At 47.7% G+C, this 23460-nt stretch overlaps 1 protein-coding gene across 1 annotated transcript in view; it reads right to left on the minus strand.

Moving 5' to 3' along the window:
- ACVR1B (activin A receptor type 1B) overlaps positions 1 to 23460 on the minus strand; it is a 35045-nt gene that overhangs the window by 4988 nt on the left and 6597 nt on the right. Inside the window, exons 2-8 of the mRNA XM_053921471.2 lie at positions 13669 to 13908; positions 12620 to 12868; positions 9653 to 9883; positions 6465 to 6632; positions 5285 to 5441; positions 3730 to 3854; positions 392 to 522 (exon numbers count right to left, since the gene is read on the minus strand). Of these exons, the coding sequence (XP_053777446.1) occupies positions 392 to 522; positions 3730 to 3854; positions 5285 to 5441; positions 6465 to 6632; positions 9653 to 9883; positions 12620 to 12868; positions 13669 to 13908 (1301 nt within the window). The remainder of the gene's footprint in view (positions 1 to 391; positions 523 to 3729; positions 3855 to 5284; positions 5442 to 6464; positions 6633 to 9652; positions 9884 to 12619; positions 12869 to 13668; positions 13909 to 23460) is intronic.

The following is a 23460-nucleotide window of genomic DNA, read 5'->3' on the forward strand; positions in this document are numbered from 1 at the left end:
CTGCCCCCCTCCCAAATCCAGTCTCCAGGTCCTCCTCCCGCCTTCGGAGCTGTGAGGCCACCTCCCCCACAAACGTGGCCCCCATAAGTCCCATCCCTCACTCTCCCACCCCCTTCAGGGGCCTCTCCTTCACTGTGCTGCAGGCCTTGGCTCGCCCGCCCGGTGCCTCCAGAGCCACTTTCTAGTTGGACAGGTCCAAAGGCACCTCAAGGTTTTTGCTTCTGTCTCTTTTTGATCACCGACCCACAGTGCCCAGGACACAGGACAGTGGCATATCATCATTGACACCCTTGGGGAGCCGCCGGTGGGGGGCGGGGGGTGGACCTGTTGTCAGGTAAGGTGGAGAAATCCCGAAGACGGAAAAGCAGGAGGAGGCAGGGGAGAGTCCTACCTCGTAACTCTGCCACCAGTTGGGGATGTTGGGACGCAGCTTCTGGTCACATACGACCTTTCGCATTTCCTCAATGGAAGGGTCAGAGGGCACTAAGTCGTAATACGGCAGCTGATATTCTTCGTGAACTCCTGAGAAAAAAGAAAATATCCACTGGAGTTACCACGAGAAGGAAGAGATTACTCAAAAGCCCGTGAGAACCACCGTGCTGCAGTCTGCAAACACCACGTCCCACCAGGAGGGAACAGGACTCCTTGGGGAGCGGGGCTGAGCCGGGAACACCTTTTTCATACCAAACACCAAGGAAACAGCATCAAAGACCACTGAGGTCAAGTCAAAAGGCACCACACTGAAAAGCTCCCAACTAGCCGAAGAGGAGAACATTTATGCAATAGTGAGACTAGTAACTTCAACAGAAACAAATATTTACAATCCGCCAGTTCAGCCCTGGCCAGTGTGGCACAGTTGGTTGGAGCGTCGTCCTGTGGAATGAAAGGTCTCTGATTTGATCCCCAGTTGGGGGAGGGGGGGCGTGTACCAGAAGGCAGCCTGTTAATGTTTCTCCCCCTCCCCCTTTCCTCTCTCTCTCTCTTTCTCTAGAAACAATGAAAAAGTGTCCTTAGGTGAGTATTAAAAAATAAACAAATAAAAATAAAATCCTCCAGTTCAAAAAAAATCCACTAGTTTATAATGATACTAAACAACAAAAAAGCCGCAAACCACTGTCAGCTTTGTAAGATGATAATAAGAAACTCATTACTTTGAAAAACGGTAAATAAATGGAAATCAAGTATTTTTCCTGCCTTTCCTATTCAAACTACACATTTTGGTAACCAGAGAGACAATTAGGAGAAGTTTCCCTTTCAAGAAGAAACCAACAATAATGAAAGAAGAAGAAGAAACCTAGCTGATGCCCGAACACTGACAGAGCCAGAACACCGGCGTTTTTCAGCCTCTCGTGAGTCTGCATTTGGACAGTGACCGCTGACGGCCGTTCACACCACAGAATGACACCGGCACTGCGAGCCTCGTAACAGACAAGAGTTCTGAAAAAATACACATACTGTTCTAGTTGTTAAATGTAACTATCACAGGAAATTCACAGGAAAAACAGATCATGTGAACTCCGTGAAGAGGCAAACAGGAAAATTTACAGGACAAATGACTAGATTCTCCAATTAAAAGACTATGGGGGGGGGGGGTGATGGAGGAGAAACCTGTAGATTATAGGAGACTTCAGAGGTGCATCAGTCAAACACAATGAATGAGCATTATTTCAACTCTGATTTTGAACAAACTGTTTAAAAAGGAAATTAGGAGAAAATTAGGGAAATCTCACCACCAATTGATGTTAAATGATATAAAGAATTAATGTTCATTTTTTAAAGTGTAATAAGAATATTACATTTTTGAAGTCTTTATCTTTTAGAACTATAAACTGGTATTTTCCATAACAGAAACATTAATTAAAAGCTCCAATGTAACCTCCTCAAGCATTTTTCCAGGAAAAATCGTGCTGTCCTAAGCTAAAGGAGAGACTTTTAAATAGAGCTGGACTTGGCAGCTAACTAGGGGTAGTTCATCAGTCCGACAGAGTTTGAATCCTAGTTCATTAGCTGTGTGACCTTGGACAAATTACCTAATCTCTCTGTGACAGGCTTTCTTCATCTGCAAAACGGTGGCAACAATAGTACCCACTTTATACTTTGTAGTACAGATTGAGTTTACACATAACAAGTGGTGAATGTTAGCATTATTATTATACACCAAGCCCCAATTTCTGGAAAGTATGAGGAAGAACAAATTAACTTACTCAGTTTAAGACCTGTGTGGCCAGATTTTTCTTAATCTCTTTTCTGTACATAGGATCAAAATTTAAGTTGTACAATTCTATGAGTAATACCCGGGTGCCTCCTCCCTAACTTGGATCTTACCCAACATATTACAGATGGAAAAAGACAGTCGTACAGAAAGGGGTTAGGCTGGAAGACTCACCTGTTCTCTCTTTTTTTTTAACCTTCATCTGAGGACATTTTTTTCATTGCTTTCAGGAAGAGAGGGTGAGAGGGGAACTTCTCTGCGAGAGGTGCGTCAGTTGGCGGCCTCCTGTACACACCCAGGATGTGGATGTGTGCCGAGGCCGGGGGTCGCCCATGCCCACACTGGGGGCTGCACGCGCCTGAGCCTGGACGGGGGATTGAACCTGAAACCTAGGTCTGTACCCTGACTGGGAATCGAACCCACAACCTTTCAGTTATGGGACAACCCTCCAAGCAACTGAGGTACACCAGCTGGGGCACCTATTTTTTTAAATTCATTTCATTTCATTTCCATTGACTTGGCATTTTTTACATGAGAGATAAATGGCTGAGGGCAGGGTTCTAGTGGTTTGTGGGTTTTTAAAAATATTACATATAGTGCTTCCAGTTTTTTTAAAGTATTTGCAATTTTTTAAAGAGATTTTACTTATTTACTTTTGGAGAGAGGGGAAGGGAGAGTAAAAGAGAAGGAGAGAAACACCATTATGTGGTTGCCTCTCATGCACCCCCTACCAGGGAACTGACCTGCAACCCAGGCATGTGCCCTGACTGAGAATCGAACCAGCAACCTTTTAGTTTGTAGGTTGGCACTCAGTCCACTGAGCCACACCAGCCAGGGCTCTAGTGGTTCTTGAACTTGACCTCATAGCAGAACACTTGAAAAATCATTGTAAAATACTGACATACTAAGATGATGATAAAAATGTCCTCTGCTAAATTGGATACTACTCTTTACTGGATTCTTACATGAGTGAGCAGTTGCAAGTCCAAAGATTTAAGAAAAAAATGTAAGAGAAAAACTCATCTTGAGAAAATTCTACACACTGCTAAGCTATCTCCTACAAATTGAGAAATTACCACTATGACTTTGTCAATGAAACCCACGCTCCCCAGGAATGTAGCTCGCAGCTCGAGAGCCAGTGTGTTAGCACATAATGCTTTCCGTACAAGGGAGAACCCTGCATTAGGTCCCATGCTATTTCTGCCTAGGACTCTCCCAATCTCCAATGACCAATAAAAACAATGTGCTTAAAAAGAAAGAAGCAGACTTTGGAATGGTTACCAAAATGTAAAACACTATTTTAGAAGCTGGTCCAAAGAGTAAACACACCCTTAGCACCGCTGCCTCCAAGGTTCCCTCATACTCGATGAGAACTCCGAGGGTGACTGAAGGACTCTGTCACAAGGCATCCTGACAGGTTGTAAAAAGAAAGGAGGAAGCAGAACACCAGCACCCTCAGGTGATCCAGCGTCCTCGACTGGGAGGTAGGAACAAGAGAAGGCAGGAAAGGATCGTACCTCCAGAATTGCATCTTCGAGCAATCTCCCAATAGACCAGCCCGAGGGCATAGATATCAGCACATTTAAAGGAGTCAAAGTGCTTCATGTTAATGGTTTCATCAAGTACTTCAGGGGCCATGTATCTGCAACAGCAAAGGAAACATGGTCATGTGTAAAAAAGGTGACTTCTCTCCTTAAATCAAAACATCGACTCAGGGGCTGTCTGCGTGTAGGCGAGCATCACCCCAAAAGCCCCTTGGGGAGGAGGAACTAATCAATCCTTTTATTCCGAACCCCCATGTGTTTTGGATTTGATTCTGAATTCTTCAGCGTATGTTTGGTAAGTGGCACAGGCTTACTTGCACCTCTACTTTTCAACCATCAAGAGATGGATTTTTAGCTTGTTTTGATTTCTTGGCAGAGGCACTTGTACCATGGTGTCACAGGGCAATAACTACACAGAATATCTAGCAGCTACTGGGGTCTTGGACTTTATTAAATATAGCCACAGTGACGGGTTGAGCTTAAATTTCATTCTGCACTTTTTAAAAATCTTACCTGATTACAGATATATGAAAATTAATTCTACATAGCTGTCAAAGCCCCTCTCAGCTCATGAGCACCATGCGACACCCGCCCCCCTACAGTAATGCAAATCATGGGACTGCCCCAGGCCTCACATTCTGGGGCGTGGGTCACTTGCTCACTCCGCTCCGCTTGAAAGGAAGGGAAAAGGCAGCAGAGAAATTTAGTGAAATTCACTGAGATTCAACAGATAAACAGGCCTCCTCTTCCTTCCTATTAAAAGACAGTTCTGCCCTGCTTGGTGTGGCTCAGTGGATTGAGTGCCAGCCTGCAAACCAAGAGGTTGCTAGTTGGATTCCCAGCTCAGTGCCTGGGTGGTGGGCCAGGTCCCCAGTTGAGGGTGTGCAGAGGCAACCAATTGATGTATCACTTGCACATGGATTTTTCTCTCCCTCTCTTTCTCCCTCCCTTCTCCTCTCTCCAAAAATAAATAAATAAAATCTTTTTATAAAAAAGTTCCACTCCAACTGATATAATCGATCTGCAATCTTAATTCCTTACTCCTTACTTCACTTCTGCATGAAGTGGGAAGCAGGCCCACAATCGTCAGAGTGCCCCAACCCCCACCCTAGACTACCTCTGCTCCAGCTTGGCAAACCTGCTCTCTAACCCCAGAGCAAAACACACTCTCTGGCTCTTCAGGGGTCTCTGCACAAGCCACTCCCTTGGACAGCGACATTTCCCTCTTCCCCCAGCCAAGCCTGGTGCCCACCCCACTCCCAATTTTTGCTCCAGATTCTCTTCTCTGCTGCCTCCCCTGCCCGATACTACCAACGCCTATGTGTACACAGTTCTAGGGAGCCGTGCTCTTGGCACTTGTATCTGCTAGATGTAACCGTGTAGCTTTCCAGTGTGGGGAGTGGGTGTTCAAATTTCAGTCATCTGAGAGTCAGGCCCACCCCTACCCCTCCTCCTGCACGGCAGGGAAGGGCACGACAGGCTACTGGCGCAGGCGCAGAGTGAGGGCAGCGGCCCCGGGCCTTCCTACCGTTTGGTGCCCACCCTCTGGTTCGGGGCAATGTCAATGGTGTCGGTGACCGCATCGTGACGGACAGCCAGGCCCAGGTCTGCAATGGCACACATGCCGTTTTTCTTCACTAGGATGTTCTTTGACTTTAAGTCTCGATGAGCAATTCCAGGCTTCCCTGGCAGAGAGAAAAACAGGGGTCTTTAAAGAAAGGTAGTAAAAATATTAAAAGCAAGAGTCTACAGCCACAGAAAAAGGAAGTTTGCATGGATTCAAGTCCTGACTTTTCCTCCTCCTAACCCAGGAACCCTGGGAAGGCGACTTAACCCTTTGTCTTCTCATCCACGAAACAAGACTAACACCAGTGCTTACTTTAAGGGAATGTCGTGAGGATTAAACGCATTAATGAGAGTAAGTAATGAGCTTAGAAGGGCATGGTATTAGCTAACATTACTATTGAAACTACTACTTGCCTTCCCAGCACTAACATGCTCAGCAGTGAAGTGCTGAGAAATTCAAAGAGAAACTGCTGTGTTGGCTAGATTCTTGGAATCAAACGAAATCACCAATTAATTAACAAGGATTGCTGGACACCACCACAGAGGCTAGGACCGGGACCAAACTTTAATGGCACGTTTTCTGCCAGTGAGCGCTGCTGCCCTGGTCAATCAGGCATCGGGGCACACGCCCTGCCATCGTGAGGAGATCCAGCGCTTCCCACGGAGCTGGTGTGCCAGTCAGTAAGCGGGGTGCTCAAGTCCTTTCCTCCAGGAAAACCTTCCCAGGCTGTCCAATCCACCAAGCAGTCTTTATGGGCCAGCGGCCCCTGACAATGAAAGTGTGAAATTACTAAACCAATGCTCCCATCACATGAGTTTTTTTAATCTTCCTAGTTCCATGTGCCTTGTGGGCCTCTGAAATGATTACTCAGTGAATAGCAACCAACAACTATGCCCGGCCACGGACGAACATTTCCACCACAGCCCCAGGGGGAGTGTGGGAGACAGGTGGCAAGAACCCCCTGGAAATCCTCTTGTTCTCTGTCAAGTAAGGGTCGAACCTCTCTCCTTTAGTTTGGACTAGAGCTCCCGAGGTCCAGCCCCAACTTGCTCAGTAAAAAGGAGCTCTGGGAATTAAATCAGGATGGGGCGAGGCTTCAAAGCCTACCCTACGTCACTGCTCCTCGGCTGGGTCCACTCACCTTGGGTGCCCACGATCTCCATGTGCAGGTGGGCCAGCCCGCTGGCAGCAGACAAGGCCAGCTTAATCATCCCCTCGATTGTCACTGTGTACCGGTTAAGATAATCAAACAGGGAGCCGTGCTCGTGATAGTCTGAGACAAGCCACAGCTGAGTCCAGGTGCCATTATCTGCAGAGGACCACAGAGGTTAGGGCAGGGAAGATGGAGCACGTGGACTCTGGTTAGACTCCTGAGTTCCCACTTCTCGCCTCCACACGTCCTAAGGCCTCCTCTCTGCCTGTTTCACCCACGGTCTGCAAGTTTCAGGCTCCAGGAAGGACAGAAGAACAGCATTTCTTCCTTAGACCTGCTCTTTTATTTCTTGTAGGTGGCCACTGGACACTGCACTGCGTTCCATTATGACACCGAATTGAAACGTGTGGCATCCAGAAGAGGAAGTGTGTGCTTGGGAGAGTAATGGGTAACATCTGCAACACTGCTTTTGAGCCTGACGAGACCCACTCGTCTACATGTCAGCGACCAGGGCTGGCTGCATCCTCCACCGCCCAAGAGGGAGGTTTCGCAGGCCCTGCTCTGTGCTCCCAGAGCTTTTTTAAAAAATTTGAATTTATTGGGGTTACATCAGTTAATAAAATTATATAGGTTTCAGATGTATGATTCTGTAACACATCATCTCTACGTTGTTGTGTATGCTCACCACCCCAAGTCAAGTCTCCTTCCACCACCATTTACCCGCCCTCCCATACCCTCTTCCCCCGCCCCCAACCCCATTCTCCAAAGACCCTTTGAGCAGAGCCCAGCCCAGCCCAGCCCAGCCCCTGTCTCATCTGTAGCGTCTCTGGTCCTAAGTCCATTGCTCTTACCAGGCTATGAGCTCTCTCTGAGAGGAGGAAAGAGTTCCTTTGTGCATTGTTGTGTCCTAGGCCAAAACCACTTTTCAGTGCGTGACGAGCACACATCAGGTGTTCCAGAGAGGTCATCTCACCCTCGGAAGAGCAATGGAAGGTTGAGAGCGCACACTCTTACATGTGGTGTGTCCAGTGTGTGCATGCGTGCATGCGCGTGCACGCAGTGGGGAGGGGGAGGGAGAGGAAACCAAGCCCTGGCCGGGCAGCTCGTCTGACTAGAGCGTTGTCCAACACACCAAGGGTGTGGATTCAATCTCCAGGCAAAGCACACACAAGAAGCAACCAATGAGTACCTAAATAAGTAGAACAACAAATTGATGTTCCTCTCTCTCTTAAAAAAGAAAATCAACAAGAAAACTTTTAAAAAAGGAAAACCAAAGCCGGTAATCTAACTGAGTGATGGTGCTGTCAATAGGAAAATTAGAAATTGTATTGAGACCCAAATTCCAGGCCAGTGCCGGTTCCAGGACGTTACGCTATACAGGGTGGGGCCAAAGTAGGTTTACAGTGGTTCATATGGAAAACAATACAGTAATTAATAAATAAGAACACAAGAATAAACTGTTTCACATACTCACAACTGTAAACCTACTTTTGCCCCACCTTGTACATATCATGTTAAAACGGCAAGATCGAAGCAGTCTGGTTTTTCCCCTCCCCTGGCCTTTATGTGGGTTTCAACAGCCAGATCCCTACTCACGCAGCTGCCAGACTCCATAAAGGGAGCGGCTTCTGGAGAGGTGCCAACCTTGGCCTCTCTGGTTATGAACCAGGGGTCTGCCCAACACACCCCTCTTGCATACTAACCAGCCCCGAAGTCTTGAGAACACTACCCATAAGTTAAAAGGGAAGACATCTTTAGATCCTTTAAAATGTAGGTAAGGCTTAAATTTTATCAAAAGGTAATGTTTTAAAAAGGAGCAGCTTATTCAAAGGAATAAAAAGTTCTCTCTTCCCCTTCTTCCCCTGTGCACCGAGTCCAAGACTCTTTAGCCCCGTGCGGTGGAGGTCACTGCAACCCCCCACAGCAATGTGAGGAATGAGCAGCCCGCAGTTGCTTCAGGAAGGAAAAATAAACACTGAGCATCTTCGCAGGCTCTGGAGACACTAATTTCTAGAAATCACTGTGCCACAGGAGCGAACTATGACACAAGTGCCAGAGAGACCACCAGCTCATGGCCTTTGACTTCAAGTGCACTGCCTGTCCACGTGTCTGTTGTCCCCTCTTCCTGGGGGCTGTGAGGACAGGGACTGCAGTTTGTCCTTATGCATGATGATCCCAGAATCTGGCAGAGGTCCTAGCCCATAGTCATCAACAGGTGTTATTGAATGAATGAATGAATGAATGAAATGTCAGTTGCCACCCTCTATCTCGCAACAAAATACAATCCTCTCAAAAAGACCCTTGGAATCTGGCCTCCGTGACCTCGCCTGTCTTTTGCTATAACAGAGCTGCCCCATGTTACCTGCAGGTTCCCAAACACAGTTCACCTCTGCGCTCATATCTATAGTGAACCCTCCACTGGTTTTTCTCCCCAACCAGCTGCCACTACCTTCGCCTCAATCAGGCTCAGGTGTGGCCTCCCTGACCCTCCTCTCACTCCCAATTGCTCACTAGAAGAGTGTGTTGCCTGATCACATCCTAAATCTTTACTTTGTCTCTTTGCTAGTGAGTGAAGTCCTCAAAAATGAGAACGTGCCTAGTCATATGGGAGAGACTCAAAAATGAAAGCAAAAACAGGAGAGAGAAGGAGGAGGAAATGAGGGAACGCGGGTCCAAGTGGACCCGAGGCTGAGCCTTGCAGCCATGAAGCAGCACCCCAGGGCAGGCAGGCCCTGGCTCCGCTGTGCCCACTCCGCCACGAGTGTGTGCCCGCAGCTGCTGAGTCACAGAATATGCACTGCATGCTCTCTGGGGCCATCCTTTCCTTGCAGGAGCTGAAGTCACAATTCTACACTCTAGTTGTTTCCAAGATAAACTTATTGGGGCACCTCGGGGACTACTGTGGGTTTGGGAGCGTCAGGGAATTGAAAGTGAGCAGATAGGGCAAGAGCTTTATCTTGTTTATCTGCTTAATAACTGTTTATTTACTTGCTAAGTAACCTGGGTTTCTGAATAAGGTTTTTGTAGAGGACAAGTTCGAAAACTATTACCTTATTTAGATTCTCTTTCTGTGGCTACTAACTATGAGGCAAACAGAGCTGCACTGTCCCAGGCACCCCCTCCCTCTGGGACCACGGTTGGCTTCAGGACTCCCCTCATGCAGATCCAGCCTTTACCTTTGTTGTCAGCAGCAATAAATCCAAGGATGTTCTCGTGGCGCAGCATGACTGTCTGGTATATCTCTGCTTCCCGGAACCAGGACCGCTCTTCACGAGAAGAGAAAATTTTCACAGCCACGTCGCCACCCCTCCAGCGGCCGCGCCACACTTCTCCAAACCGGCCCTTGCCTATAATCTCCTGTAAAACGATGGTTCGGGCCACTGTGCGCTGGACAAAAAGGGGTAACCCTGCAGACCGAAGAGTGGAAAGAAAGGTGACACTGTAAACCTGCTAAACTTCATCCCTCCCACTCTCGTTGCCACCTCGGAAAAGCCCTTACCACAGCGCCCCAGACTACACTGGCCACTGACCATGGAGTGCTGCGGCTGCCCTGTGCCGCATCCAGGTCACCCACCACACGGCCGAGCCAGGCAATAACGGAGAGAGCACAGAGAGGGAAATGCACAGGACGAGCTGTTCCTGATCTAAGCAGCTGATCATCTCAGCATGGAGGACAGGTCTGATTAGAAATGCCTGACCAGATTTACCAACTCTGCAACCAGCCTCCTGCGGGCTGATCCACCCACATCTGCCTGCTGCTGATGAAGAGGAGAGGGCAGAAAAGATGAAAGTGAGGGCTTGAACACTGGGGGTGCCTTCTGCCTGTTCTGCTCATTCACCACTAGAGGGCAGTGCTGTGTGGCCCATGGCACCCAAACTGTGGTCTGGGCAGGAAAGGATCTGCCCTCTCTCCAAAGAGAGACTCTTTCAGCATCTCCCTATCTAACCAATCACCCTAACCATCGTGACTGGTGCCTAACTCACTTCCTCTCCTGGACCAAAATAAAAAATGTTGTTAATCCCTAACTCTTGTGGATGTTAACTCCCATTTATGGTATGCTTATTAGCACGCATTCAGCACCATGCATTCAGCACCATGCTAAGGGCTTTACGGTAACTATCTCACTTTCTCACAACCACCTGTAAGGTAGGTATTGTTACCACCCCCATTTTACAGATGGGAAAACTAAGTCCCAAAGGGGAAAGGCAGCAATACAGGGATTAAAATCTAGGACTGTCTGATTCCAAAGTTCCTGCTTTTTAACTACAACAGTATAGAACCACCAAAATGTTTTTCAAATTAGACCCCTTCTCCCCACCCTCTCTGAGCTAGTCCTAGTTCTGGCTCTTCTTTAAAACACTTCCAACTGGTCATTCTGCCTCCCACCTCATCCTGGTCCTGCCTCACCCCGCCCTCTCTACCAGGAGGTTGGTAAATGAATGAATTTATCCTCCACACCCCTGCCAGAACTCCCTCCACAGGAAAATATGAATATTTCTTTTCCCACATGAAAACTTCAAGGAGATGCCTCTCACCCTGCCAGAAAAAGCTCGGCGCCCAAGACCTTTTCCTCCTGGGCCAGCCTGCCACTCCCACCCCCGCAAGGCCATGCCATGTTGGCCTCCTTATCGTTCCCTAAACACTCGGTGAGCTCACACCTTTTTGCCCTTTTGCTCAGGTTTTCCTGGACCAGGAATGTTCCCTGCCCTCCCAATTCTCTTGCAACTTTGAACTCAGTCTTCAAACCCCTCTGAACGCATCCTTTCCTGGGAGACCCTTCCCAACAATCCTTTCCTCTTCTATCCGACTTTGGCTTGGCCTCTTTCTCGTCCTCACTCACCACCCTGTTATCACCCAGTGGGTAATTCAACATATATTTCTCCCTGTGAATCGAAAGTCATGTAAGCAGCAAGGACTTACTCACTTTAAATCAACAGCATTAAAACTCCAACATCTTGGAAGCTCTGCATATTGCAAATTAAGAACAGACTAAAACACCCAGAGAGAAACAGTTATCAATCACTTTACTCCAGCCAACTAAGAAAATGCCGTGCACCCTGCAGAGCCTCAGTTGGACTCTGGAGACGGAGCTCCTTCCTCCAGTGGCCAGTCAGGTCACAGGGTCAGCCAGGCAGTTCTAACCACTGCCCACCTCTTTCATCAAACAACAAGCCGTATATTTTCTCTCTTCCTACAAGTACACGGCTTCTAAATATATCAATCATTAAGCTCTCTACTGCAGAGCTTAATAAAAGCAAAATCACTAAAATTCAAGAGCTGTCACAGCTCAAAGTATTCCTGTGTTCAAGGAGGAATGTCTGGCCGTGAGTGATGGCATCATTTCCCTACAAGACAGTCTTGTCACATGGCAAAAAAGTTACATAAACACAAAATTCTTACAAATATAATTCTCTATGTTTTAGCCAGAATGGTAACAATAACCTTTGTGGATGATTTTTTTTTTTTTTTTTACAAGAGCAGAATACCACCCTCACTAAAATAACTGAGACAGGAACAACCCAACTACCTTTATCCTAGTCTAGTCTCGAGACCAGGCCCAGTGTTTGGTTCAGTCCCCTCACCTGAGAAAGCTCGGTCACCACCAGACAGCACAAGAAACGGCACTGACGCCACGCTGCCCTTGCTTAACCCCCACCAAAACCCCTGGGCAACCAGTACAAGTCAATGATTCACCCAGGCCCTGCTTTCAGCTTCACTCAGTGCCCTTAAACTCCCCTTGTGGTTGCTCAGAGATCAATGATTAGCTGTCACTGCCTCACAGGAACACAGCACACTCCTGCTTCTCAAAACGGGCCCTTGAACTGAGCACTCCACCACTCAGGTGGAACCAGATGAATTTTAATAGATGGATGGTTCCAGAACTTGAAGAGAGGCAGAGTTTCTGGAAGGGAGAGTTTTGCACCTGACCTCTGAAATCCCAGGGAATGAAAGATTTTCTGTGACCCTCATTACCTGATGTTCCTTGCACGTCAGACTCCAAAACTATGGGGAAGTATGAAACTGAACGACTCGACGCTGCTAGAAACAAGTGTGAGGCCCAGTCTGCTCCACAGACGCTCTACCCTGCTGAGAAGCGGTGACGAAGGCCAACGACAGCCACAAAGCCCGAGGAACTCAGTACCTGAGCCAGACCCCGATGTGGAGAGATCGTAGACGAGATCCTGGAGCGTCTTGTCTTTGGAGAGGCACATCTCACAGGAGGGATCTTCCATGTCCAGCCTCTGGCGGTTGTGATAAACACGCTGATGATAGTTAATGACAAGGAAAACGATGATGATGATGAGAAACAGGAGGAACACTGGGCCGGCAATAATGCCGACCAGCTCCACAGGGCCCCACATGGAAGGGTGCTCAGGCTCCTTGAGGTGACCTGGGTCATGTGAGAAGAGAGAGGGAAAGAACAAAGGGTAAAGACAGGGCGTGCATCGCCCTTATTTAACCTCGACACCTCTCCCCACGTGAAATGCCCTTTCCCTCGCCATGTGCTCGAGGTATTCCTGACCTCTCCAGCCTTACGGGGCTGGTTTGCCTGCCTGGATGCTCTCATGTGCAGACCTCCCTACTTAAGGAGCTCTTTGCAGCAGTTGAACCCAGAGCCTGCTCTATAATTTCATGGTGCTTTTCCTACCTCAGTGCCCCAGACAGATGCCAGGACCTACTTTTCAACATGTAACAGCTCCTTTAAGCTCTGTTCCCGTCTCACTCCTACTCTCCTGATCACCCCGGTAACACCCTCTCAATGGCAGACCTGCAGAGGGTGGGGTCCAACACTTTCCAGCTTCGACCACTGTCCTTTTTGCTCATTTGAGCCCTCCTTCCCATTTTGGCCCCCGCCCCCACCTCAACGGCTCTGGGGCTGCCTCCTTCAGGATCAGTCCCACATCCTCCCCTGGGACCCCTGCCTGGCTCTCCCACTCCTCAACAGCTGCACACTATCCAAACTGCAGCTCTCACCTCTGGGACCAACCTGACAACAACCTGTCTCCCGCATCCTCTGATCCACAAACCTGACATGGGAGGAAGCCCATCCCTTGTCACCTCAGGGAGCTTCAAAAAAGCACCTTTACCTATCATCAAACAAAGGGATTGGGGAGGAGCAGAGAAGGACGGAATGAGAGGGGTGCCCTACCTCCAAGATGAGCCAATAGTCCAACAAGGGTGTCCACTCACCACTGGGAACCCTCAGGTCGATCTTGTTGCAGAAGTCGGTATAGCAGCAGTGGGTGTTACGCAGATCCTCGGAGCTCAGGCAGTAGAAGGGCTTCCCAGCGGGGACCAGCTCCACTTTGGGGATGCAAGTGCGCACGTGGTGCTCCATCCCATCCAGGTTGAAAATGGAGACCATGCAGGCCCCATCCGTCTCACACGTGTAGTTGGCCTGCAGGCAGCTGGTGCACGTACACAGCAGAGCTGCAGGAATTTGGGAGCAGACGCTGACATCAATGATCAGATCTCATCCTAGGTCGTTTTCCAGACTTAAGAATCATCATTCCTTAGCACATCTGATGTTCCAAAATAAGGAGCTTTTTTACAGGGATAGGTCAGAAAGATGACATTGTCAAAGGAGGCACAACCCTTCCACTTGTTCATTCAGCTCACAAACAAGGCTTTCTGGCCCTACCGTTTTCCTCTAGGTGTGCTATTTTATGCCTACAAGACAGAGAAACTGCCTTTGAGCTTTGCCTTAGACTTAATACAAATTATTTGTTATTCCACTTGTTATTTCGTGGCTGGGAAAGATACTTTCCTTCAAATTTAGACGCCTGAGTGCAAAAGGAAGGTACCCTTGGGAGAATGCAGGTCCCCGCCCCCAACACACACACGCCCTCTGCCCCAAACCACCGAGGGTTCCGCGGAGCTATCGCCACCTCAATCTCCCTCCACCAGCGCGAGGCATGCCCACGGTTTCCTGGACGCAGTCTGTGTGCGCGCCCTCACGCACTCCTTTGAAGCTATGCTCTTCTTCCTGGCTAATTCTTACAGGTCCTTGAAAATTTAGCTTACACATGGTTTCCTTTGAAAAGCTGCCCCTGACGATCCAACATCCTCTTCTTCTAGTCCACGGCAGGTGCCCTTCTCATGAGGCACAAAAACAGTACCCTCCAAAGAGGATAATATTAGCAGCTACCTCATGAAGTTATTGTGAGGATTAAATGAGCTAATGCATAAAAAGGGCTTGATAAGTTTAACCCATTCTGAAAGGTCCGTGGGTATCACTTTAAAAGTCTTTTTTATATATGTATACACACATTTCTTGCTCAAACAGGCAGTGTATGCGATCATCTCTGGGATTAGTGAGTTTTGCAGGGTGTGTGGTACACAGAAGTGTAGACTACTGACAGGAAATTACTGTAAATGAACTTGGTGCCTCTGAAAGCCAGTCCAGCAGCCCGGGAGGCTGAAACCCTTTATTTATCCATCTCACAAGAATAGCACAGACGGCAGCAGTTGGTTCTCCCCAACACTGTCTCCCATGAGCCTAACCCAGCCCTGACCTCTTGGGATGGGCAGGAGAGTGGCTTCAGCCACTATAATACTTAGGCTGGGGCTCACAGAGCTGAAGGAAGCTCTCGCCTGTCAGGGGATAGACGTGCGAGGGAGCACCCAGGCCCCGGACTGGACAGTAAGTGAATACTATTTGGATACTAAGTGGAAGATGTTCAAACTAGGGCCCCTCCAGAAGACCTGTATGACCAGTTCCACGAAAACTAGCGTGTCGTAACTGTTCCCTTTAGGCTGTAAACAATCTGTCCTCCTCTCTTCCTCCAATACACTGGAAGGCATCTCTTGGCTTTTCAAATCCAAAGACATATTCTAACTATTTCAGTGTCCAACCCCTCCCTCTCGGGCCTTCTGGAAAAGACACAGCGCCTCACCATCCCCAGCCGCAGAAACAAAGGAGAGGCGGCACTGGCAGGTGAGCGAGCAGCGCCGATCCCCACCGTGTGGCCTGTGGTTATTTTTTTACAGCGTCTGATCAGATCCCTTTCTTCTGGGAGAGATTCCAAAACATGCAGCTACCTGCTGAAGGTTTGGGGAGGGCTACATTTCAAGGGCAGGAAGTCTAAAGCAGGCACTCTTCAGGTCCCAAATCACAGAAGGAGTTTTTAAAGTAAATTCCTTCTGAATTTCAACTCCAACCCTTTCAGACACAAGAAAGACTAAGGAACCTCCTCAAAAACTTTATTTGTTCCCTCCTTTACTCTCCTCTTGTTAACTGATTTATTTCTGTGACCTTCCAAATACTCGATCCGAACCTCGGTACTCACGCTGGAGTCCTGCCTGTTACTTGGAAAGCTGATCCTGCGCCCAACTCAGCGGGACGGTCAAGCACCACAGGGGCTCCCCGTGGAGCACACACCTCTCCGTACCTGCGCCAGGACGTCCGGCCAAGAGAACAGCATTGGGCCTGTTTGGGGAAGCAAGCAGGGAAAGCGCACAACTCCACGAGGGCTGTTCCGAGCGCAGTGGGACACACGGGCAGCTCATGGCAGAGCACAACCCGCAGGCGGGAGAGCCAGGGGTCTCCGAGTCCAGATACTGATTCTCTTTTCCTTGGTTCACAGCCCCTTTCACGGTGATTCATCCTGGAGAACGCACACACCCACACGTGGCTCATTGTTTTTGGGAAGTACTTAGACAATCTTGGCGTAAGACAGGAAAGAGCAGAAGTGGTGAAATCTACGCCGGACAGGACGAAGAGCGGAACTGGGAGCAGGCCACATGGGTCCGTGAGCAGGAATTGAGCAAGTCCTCGATCTATTGGGCCTTGGCTGCCCACCCAGAACACACTATTTATCTTACAGAAGCAGCACAAAGATTAGCCGAACATCCACTAAGTGCTATGGGTACACAGAGAAAGACTCCCTCTGCACTCCTCTGTACATCTATATATTTTACAATGAATGAAAGTCTGAAAAAGACCTGTTTTTAAGATAACCATCACTACTACCCACACCCCGAAGAGTTTTCGGTTACGGCCATTAGAGCCACCCAGGGTACCACGGCAGGAAACAGGTCAGAAAGACCTGAGGCTCGAATGCCGCCTCTAATATTAATTACGTGACTTGAGCAAGTTAGGAAACTTCATGCACCCCAGTTTCCTAATCTGTGAAGTGGGGCTGTTAATAATTACGTCACAGGACTATGTAAGAATTAAATGAAATAAAAGGTGCTTAGCAAATAGATGCTCAATAAATGTTAATCCCTACTCTCAGTGTAAGGCTCAAACACACACTTCACACGTGTCTCTTTAACCACTAATTGGAAAGTAGCAAGTTTCAGCAAGAAACTGCCTCGGAGCCTCAGTGCAGCCAGTTAGGAGTCGCGCAGCGCTGGGCGGGTCACTTAACCTCCCTGAACCTCATTTTCCTCATGATTAACCAGGAAGAAGGGACTGAACTAGATGACCTCTCAAATCCTCCCGATGAAATTGGAATCCAGTTTATTTCTAGATTCACACTGTTTGCATCACTGGTCCAACACTGGAAAGCTCTAAATTTTACATGCCTTTTCCTGAACTTTAAAGAGAGACATTATGGCTCGTCTTTAAATTCTGTATTTAAGTTCTGTAAATACTCATTTTTCAGTGAAACTAAATGATAAAAAAATTATACAAACATCTGAATTCACTACAGATTTACAAGTATACTAAATCACAAACTAATTTTGATGTCTTTGAAAAGCCGAATCTGTATTAACGGTAACAGGCCTTCGTAATGTTTCGTACTGACTCATCACGTGAAATCAGTCTGCACACGTGTACATGAACAACACATACCTGACAGTTCCGTGGTAGAACTAACAACAATTAGGGCAACCAATCACAGAAGAGTAACAAAATCACTCTACACACCAACAAGTTCACAGTGGTCAGAACGAGAACCCTACTAGCACAGCACTGTTATTAACAAGCCAGTCAAACCTGAACTGAAGACGAAACCGCCTTGGCAGGATTTGAACATGGTTCCAAAATATGATTAGAAGGTGGTCTGTGGTAGGAAGGAAATGCAAATTGGATCCGTGAGAAAAGCTGTGTTTTGAGGAAGGCTGACAAGTCCCAACTTGGGCAGACGCCGTCTAGCTGCGTGCTGCAGAGGCACATAGCCAGGTCCCAGTGAGATGACCTCACTGCGGGCAGGACTCTGGCTGGTCCCCTCGCTCACCCACCAGCAGACATGGGAGGACACTTGGTGAGGCTGTGGCTCATTGGGGATTCCTAAGAACCACCTACAAGCTAGACTCATGCCGTTCAGCCCAACATTAGGCCTAAAACCACATGACCAGGGGCGAGGTGCGAGAGCACAGGGTGGCTGCGACGACCGCAAAAGGTACGAGGCGCGCTGCAAAACACGCACATCTGTTCCGGTTAGAAGAAGGCTCATGAATGTCCCAAAACGTTTTAGAGCTGCAGTATTTATGATTTTTAGCTTATATTAAGTGTTCCTTGGAGATAAGAAGTTTCATCAATTAAGTTCTTGTGTGTGGAGTACTGTCCTGTGTAGGCACACTAAACTTGCCACTTTCAAACTTCACCAGGCAACCTCCCAGTTCTGGAGTATCTGATTCGGTGTCCAAATCGGCTGTGCCACCCTTACTCTTCCTGATTTCACACGCCGGTCATAAACTCCCTCTCAGCCCTCATCCTTCCAGATGACAGCATCCATCAGACACAGCAAACTGGTAAGAATAGCCTATTACAACCCGTGATTGTTGTACTTATTCTTCCCTGGACCTTATCCAACCCCCCTACAACTTCCTTAGAACGAAGACCACAAGTCTGCACACCGCTGTGACCCTGAATACCCAAAGTGACCATGGAAAAAAAAACAAACGAAGTTGAAGGACTCACACTTCCTGATTTCAAAACTTACTAGTGGCATTCAATGTAGGCATAAAAGTCAATGGAATAGACTTACCAGTCCAGAAAGAAACACATACATCTACGATCAGCCGATTTTTGAGATGTGTCCAGGACCGTCAGGGGTAAGACTGGTCTCCGACCAGTGAGGCGGGACAACCACTATCCACATGCAAGACAACAAAATCGAACCCTTACTTCCCCGCCATGTACAAAACTAACTCAAAATGAATCAAAATCTAAATGTAAGAGCTAAAACTTATATCCTGAAACTTAAAAAAAAAAGAAGAAGAAAACGGGGACAAATCTTCATGACCTTAAATTTGGTAATGGTCTCTTAGATATCACACCAAAAACACAAGCAATAAAACCAAAATAAACTGGCCTTCATCAAAATTAAAACACTTTTGTAGGTCAAAGGAGAGTATCAGAGAGTGAAAAGAACCTACAGAATGAGAAAAAATACTTGTAAGTCATATCTCTAATAATGGTCCAGTCTACAGAACGTATAAAGAAATCTTACAACCCAACCACAAAAAAACAATTAAAAAATGGGCGAAGGACCTGAACAGACATTTCTCCAAGAAAATATACAAATGGCCGACAAGGACATGAAAAGATATTCACTCAACATGATCTCAAATGCAAATAAATTTCAAACTCAAATGCAAATGAAAACCACTATTAGATACCACTTCGCATGAGGAAGGCAGCGAGAAAGTGACAAGGAAAGGAGCTGGTGTCGGTGAAGACCTGGAGAAGCCGGGACCCTCAAACACTGCTGACCTGGTCGCTGTGGAAAATGAGCGATGGTTCCTCGGGAAGTTACACACTGACTTACCCAATAACCCAGCAACTCTGCTCCTAGGCATGTATCCAAAGGGCTCAAAACAACTGTTCACACAGAAACTTGTACATGAAATGTTCGTAACAGCAGCATGCACAATCATCAAAGGGTGGACACAACCTAAATGTCCATCAAACAATGAGTGGATGAATAAAATGTGGTATATTCACACAATGGAGTATTATTCAGCCATAAAAATGAATAAATTGATATATACTACAGTATGGATACACTTAAAAAAACAAACATTATGTTAAGTGAAAGAAAGAACACTTTGTATGACTCCACTTATATTAAATATTCAGAAAGCAAGCTAATGGCTGTCGGGGTGGCGGGGGAGGGAGTGACTGCTGGACGGGGTGCCTGGTTCTCCTTTGGGGCAGGGAAACAGCTCTGAACCTACAGAGCTGACGGCCCGCCTAACGTGATGAAGATACTGAACACCGCTCGACTGTACACTTTAAAATGGTGAACATTTAGACGGTACATTTTCTGTTGTACGTATTATACCATGTTTTTAAACACCGTAAATCTTTGTAAAACAATATACATAAAATAATCTCAATTATAAAACAAAACCACGAAAAACCCAGCACATGAAGCTGGAGGCCCAGTGTTCTTCAGACTGTTCTTTCCCCTACCCCTAGGCTGGCCGAGACCTTCCAGAGCCTCTGCACTCCCCAGAGAGGGGCCAGTGTCCTTTCCTTCACCATTTTCTCACTGGTGTCCAGCACAGTGCCCAGCAAATAGCCCTGTGCTTAGCAAATCTCATTCAGTAAATCACAGCCTAATATTGGAGAGGGAGGGGCTCCGCCAGAGTGGCTCAGCTCCTACCGGCTTTGCATGTGTTTCTACATTATCATCTTTAAAAGGGTTCCATTCAGCCCTGCTGGTGTGGCTCAGCAGACTGAGTGCCAGCCTGTGAACCACAGGGTCGCCGGTTCTATTTCAGGTCGATTCCAGGTCAGGGCACATGCCTGGGTTGTGGGCCAGGTCCCCAGTAGGTGCACGTGAGAGGCAACCACACATTGATGTTTCTCTCCCTCCCTTTCTCTCTCCCTCCCCCTCTCTCTAAAAATAAATAAATAAAATCTTATTTTTAAAAAAGGATTCCACTGCTTTAAAAAGAAAAAAAGTTGTCCAGTAATTACTGATCTAGACAACAGCCAACGTATTTATAAAAATCCTGAATTAAAAAATGGAAGTGCCTGGCACTAACCTGCCACGAAGTAGAGGTGATGTCTGGTTCCCCCAGGAGGGGGTGTTGGGGGCAGTAACGGGGTACTGACCCTGTACAGCAGCCAAAGCTCTAACTAACCCACGGAGAGAAATCTTGCAGCAAAACAGCACAGCGATCAGAGGTTATTGGTAAAAAAGACCCAAGTTACACCTTCACCTTTCACAATCGTCAAAATACATGAATACACAAAACAGTAACGCTCAAGTTCCCAAGAGCTGTAATAAATCAGATTTCACATGTGTGGCTGGTGGTACCTAAGACAACCAAAAAATGTACTGGTAAGAGCACTTATGAAAAGAAATATAACTGACTTAATAAAGGAAGCTATTTGTATGAGGAGGGAAAACACCCCACAGATTTAACAATAAGACACTTGATAAGTTTTTGGTATTTAATTCCAATCTGGGAAAAGGTCTCAGAATGTAGTTTGCATGAGAGAAAGGTGTTTGAAAGCAAGCTTCACACTATACCCATTCTACAAGTTGCCTTTCTGACATTCTACTTGGAGACAAACCCAACCTGGGAGAGCTGCTGAAACAAGTTTACCCCTAAGCCTTAGGTCTAGAGAATGAAAGCTTTGTTCTCACTCAAAAGAGACATTTGATGTTTATGCTAAAGAGACCTGTCATTGCAACTTAATTTATGGCTGACTGTAAATACCTGAACATCCAGCAAGGGCCCACCTGCTGTCCAGAATGTCAAGGTCAAACTTGAATGAGTGGTATCGTTAGGATGAGGCGTGTCCAACGTCCCTGGGACCTAAGTGCACATACTCAGCCACCATATTTAGACTGTCTACCAGTAACTTGGTATTTCTCCTTTACTAACAGTTCATAATGAACATGCCAAAAACATTGTCTTCTTTCTTCGTTGTACATAAAGAGGTGTATTTGTGGCTCACTGGGGCAGGGGAGGACATTTCCCGGTGATACTTTGTATCTGCTTCCTGACCTACTTACTCTACCATGGGTTAGCGGAGAGGAAACAGCGCACCCCAGTCTGAGTGAGAAGGGGGCTGCTTCAGGCATCTGGGGCAGTGAAGGAGGGGAAAAAATTCAGCCAGGGCTGAGCCTAAAACTAATGAGGTTGAGAACAAGGTAATTTGGGTAGAATAAAATGGGAAGGGGGCAGAATTATCAGAGATGAAAGAGGTGAGGTAGGAAGAGAGATTATGGTGCTCCAAGTAGCTCACAGATGTCTGTAGTATTTCTGAGTCACTGGGATAAAAACTGTATGTGCAGAAGATAATAAAATTATAGCAGGACAGAGTTGGAATTATTTACCTAGAATTTGGCTGAGAGGGCAGAAATGAAGGCATTCAATTAAACACATTTATTAAGTACTGAAAATATGCAAGGCTCTGTGACAGGACAAAGTCATAGAGAGAAGAACAAGCCACTTCCTAGCATCAATTTTTAGGAGCTAAAGGGCAGGGGAATGGGAGGAGCAGGCCGCTGAAAACCAGTGTGAAGCTCTGCACGACCAGTGAGGACCAAGGAGAAAAGAAGAGGACGGAATCACTGACTGGGGGAAGACAGGAAGACAAAGAAGGTCTCACACTGGAGTATGTCGGATGTGGCCAAGAAGAGAAGGCCAAGGCCAAGAAAAGCACAAGGGATGTCAGGTCCACAGTGAACAGACACATGCAAGTGTCAGGGTTCCGGCCAGAGATGGGCCACCAGGGGGACTAAACCACACTGGACAGCTTGCCATGCAAGGCTAAGGGCTCCGGGGTCGATCCTGGAGGCCACGTACAACTGGTGGCACCATCCGATGCAGAAGCTCTGTCTTGCTGAGTTTAACCCAACACTCGCGTGGAGGAGAAGCGAGAGCCTGGAGGCGGAGGCTGGTGAGAAAATTACCTGAACAGGCATCACAGGATGTAGTCAAGCGCAGTGTCCAGAGCACGTGCTTTGGAGTGAGACAGACCTCGGGCCCGCTGCTTAACCTCTCCCTGCCCCAGTTTTCCCCTCTGTAAAATGGGGACACGCGTGCCTCAGAGAACAGCTGTATGGAGTCAGGGACGTAGTGCGGTAAGTGGCTTAGCACATGAGCCCGTGGCGAACGTTCCGTCAGCCAGAAGCTTCTGTTCTTCCTGCCGTCCTCGTCAGTAAGGGTGCACACTCTGTGTAGTTTCGTCGCTGCTCCAACAAGCAGAAGGAAAGTCAATTTGTGTGTAAACTTCTAAAGGGCAAAGACAGACTCCTTCCTCAGTATCCTCTCGTTCAGCTTGGTCTTGGACATCAAATCTGACTCGGTCTTAGCCACTCCAAGTGTAGAATGTCATGTACAGACGTACACCAGAATAATAAATGAAGACTCGGGGCAGGGCAGGTCTGCCACCAATGCTTACTTAAGAACAACACAATAATTAATAAACACTGATGCTAGAAGAACTGTGTTCCACGTACTCACAGCTGTCGAACTCTTTTGCCCCAACCTGTGTGTGTGCGTGCTTCAATTCACAGAGTCTTCAACTTAAACAATCATCTGAAAAATCTATACCCAAAGCACCCAAAACTCCCTCCCTCCTCCAAACAGTCACAAATACCCCGGAAAGGGTAACAAGCAGTGGAAGGAAGCCACATGTGGTCAGAGAACTTTTCACACACAAGGCCCAGTGAGGGGAGGGCTGGGTACCGGGGCTCAAGGACCCGCAAGCCGACCTTGGCAGAGCTCTCTCATTCCCCTCTCCTGCCTTCCTCCTCCTCACGTCGCCACATGACCCAGCACACACACACATTTTTAGAACAGCACCTATTTACCACCTCACAGTTTCTGCAGGTCAGATGTCCAGGCACAGCATAACGGGGTCAGCTGGGGTTGCTCTCTCACCTTGGGCCAGGACCTCTTTCAAGCTCACTGGTTGTTGGCAACCACACCGCCTGTGGACGCAGGGCTGAGGTCCCCATTGCCCCCTCGCTGACAGCCCAGGACCACTCTCAGCCCCCAGAGCTGGCCTGCAGTTCCCGGCCACGTGGCCCCACGGACCGCGCACACAAGGATTTCTCTCAG

Source organism: Desmodus rotundus, chromosome 3, assembly GCF_022682495.2.
Source record: "Desmodus rotundus isolate HL8 chromosome 3, HLdesRot8A.1, whole genome shotgun sequence".
In the NCBI taxonomy this organism is placed as follows: Eukaryota; Metazoa; Chordata; class Mammalia; order Chiroptera; family Phyllostomidae; genus Desmodus; species Desmodus rotundus.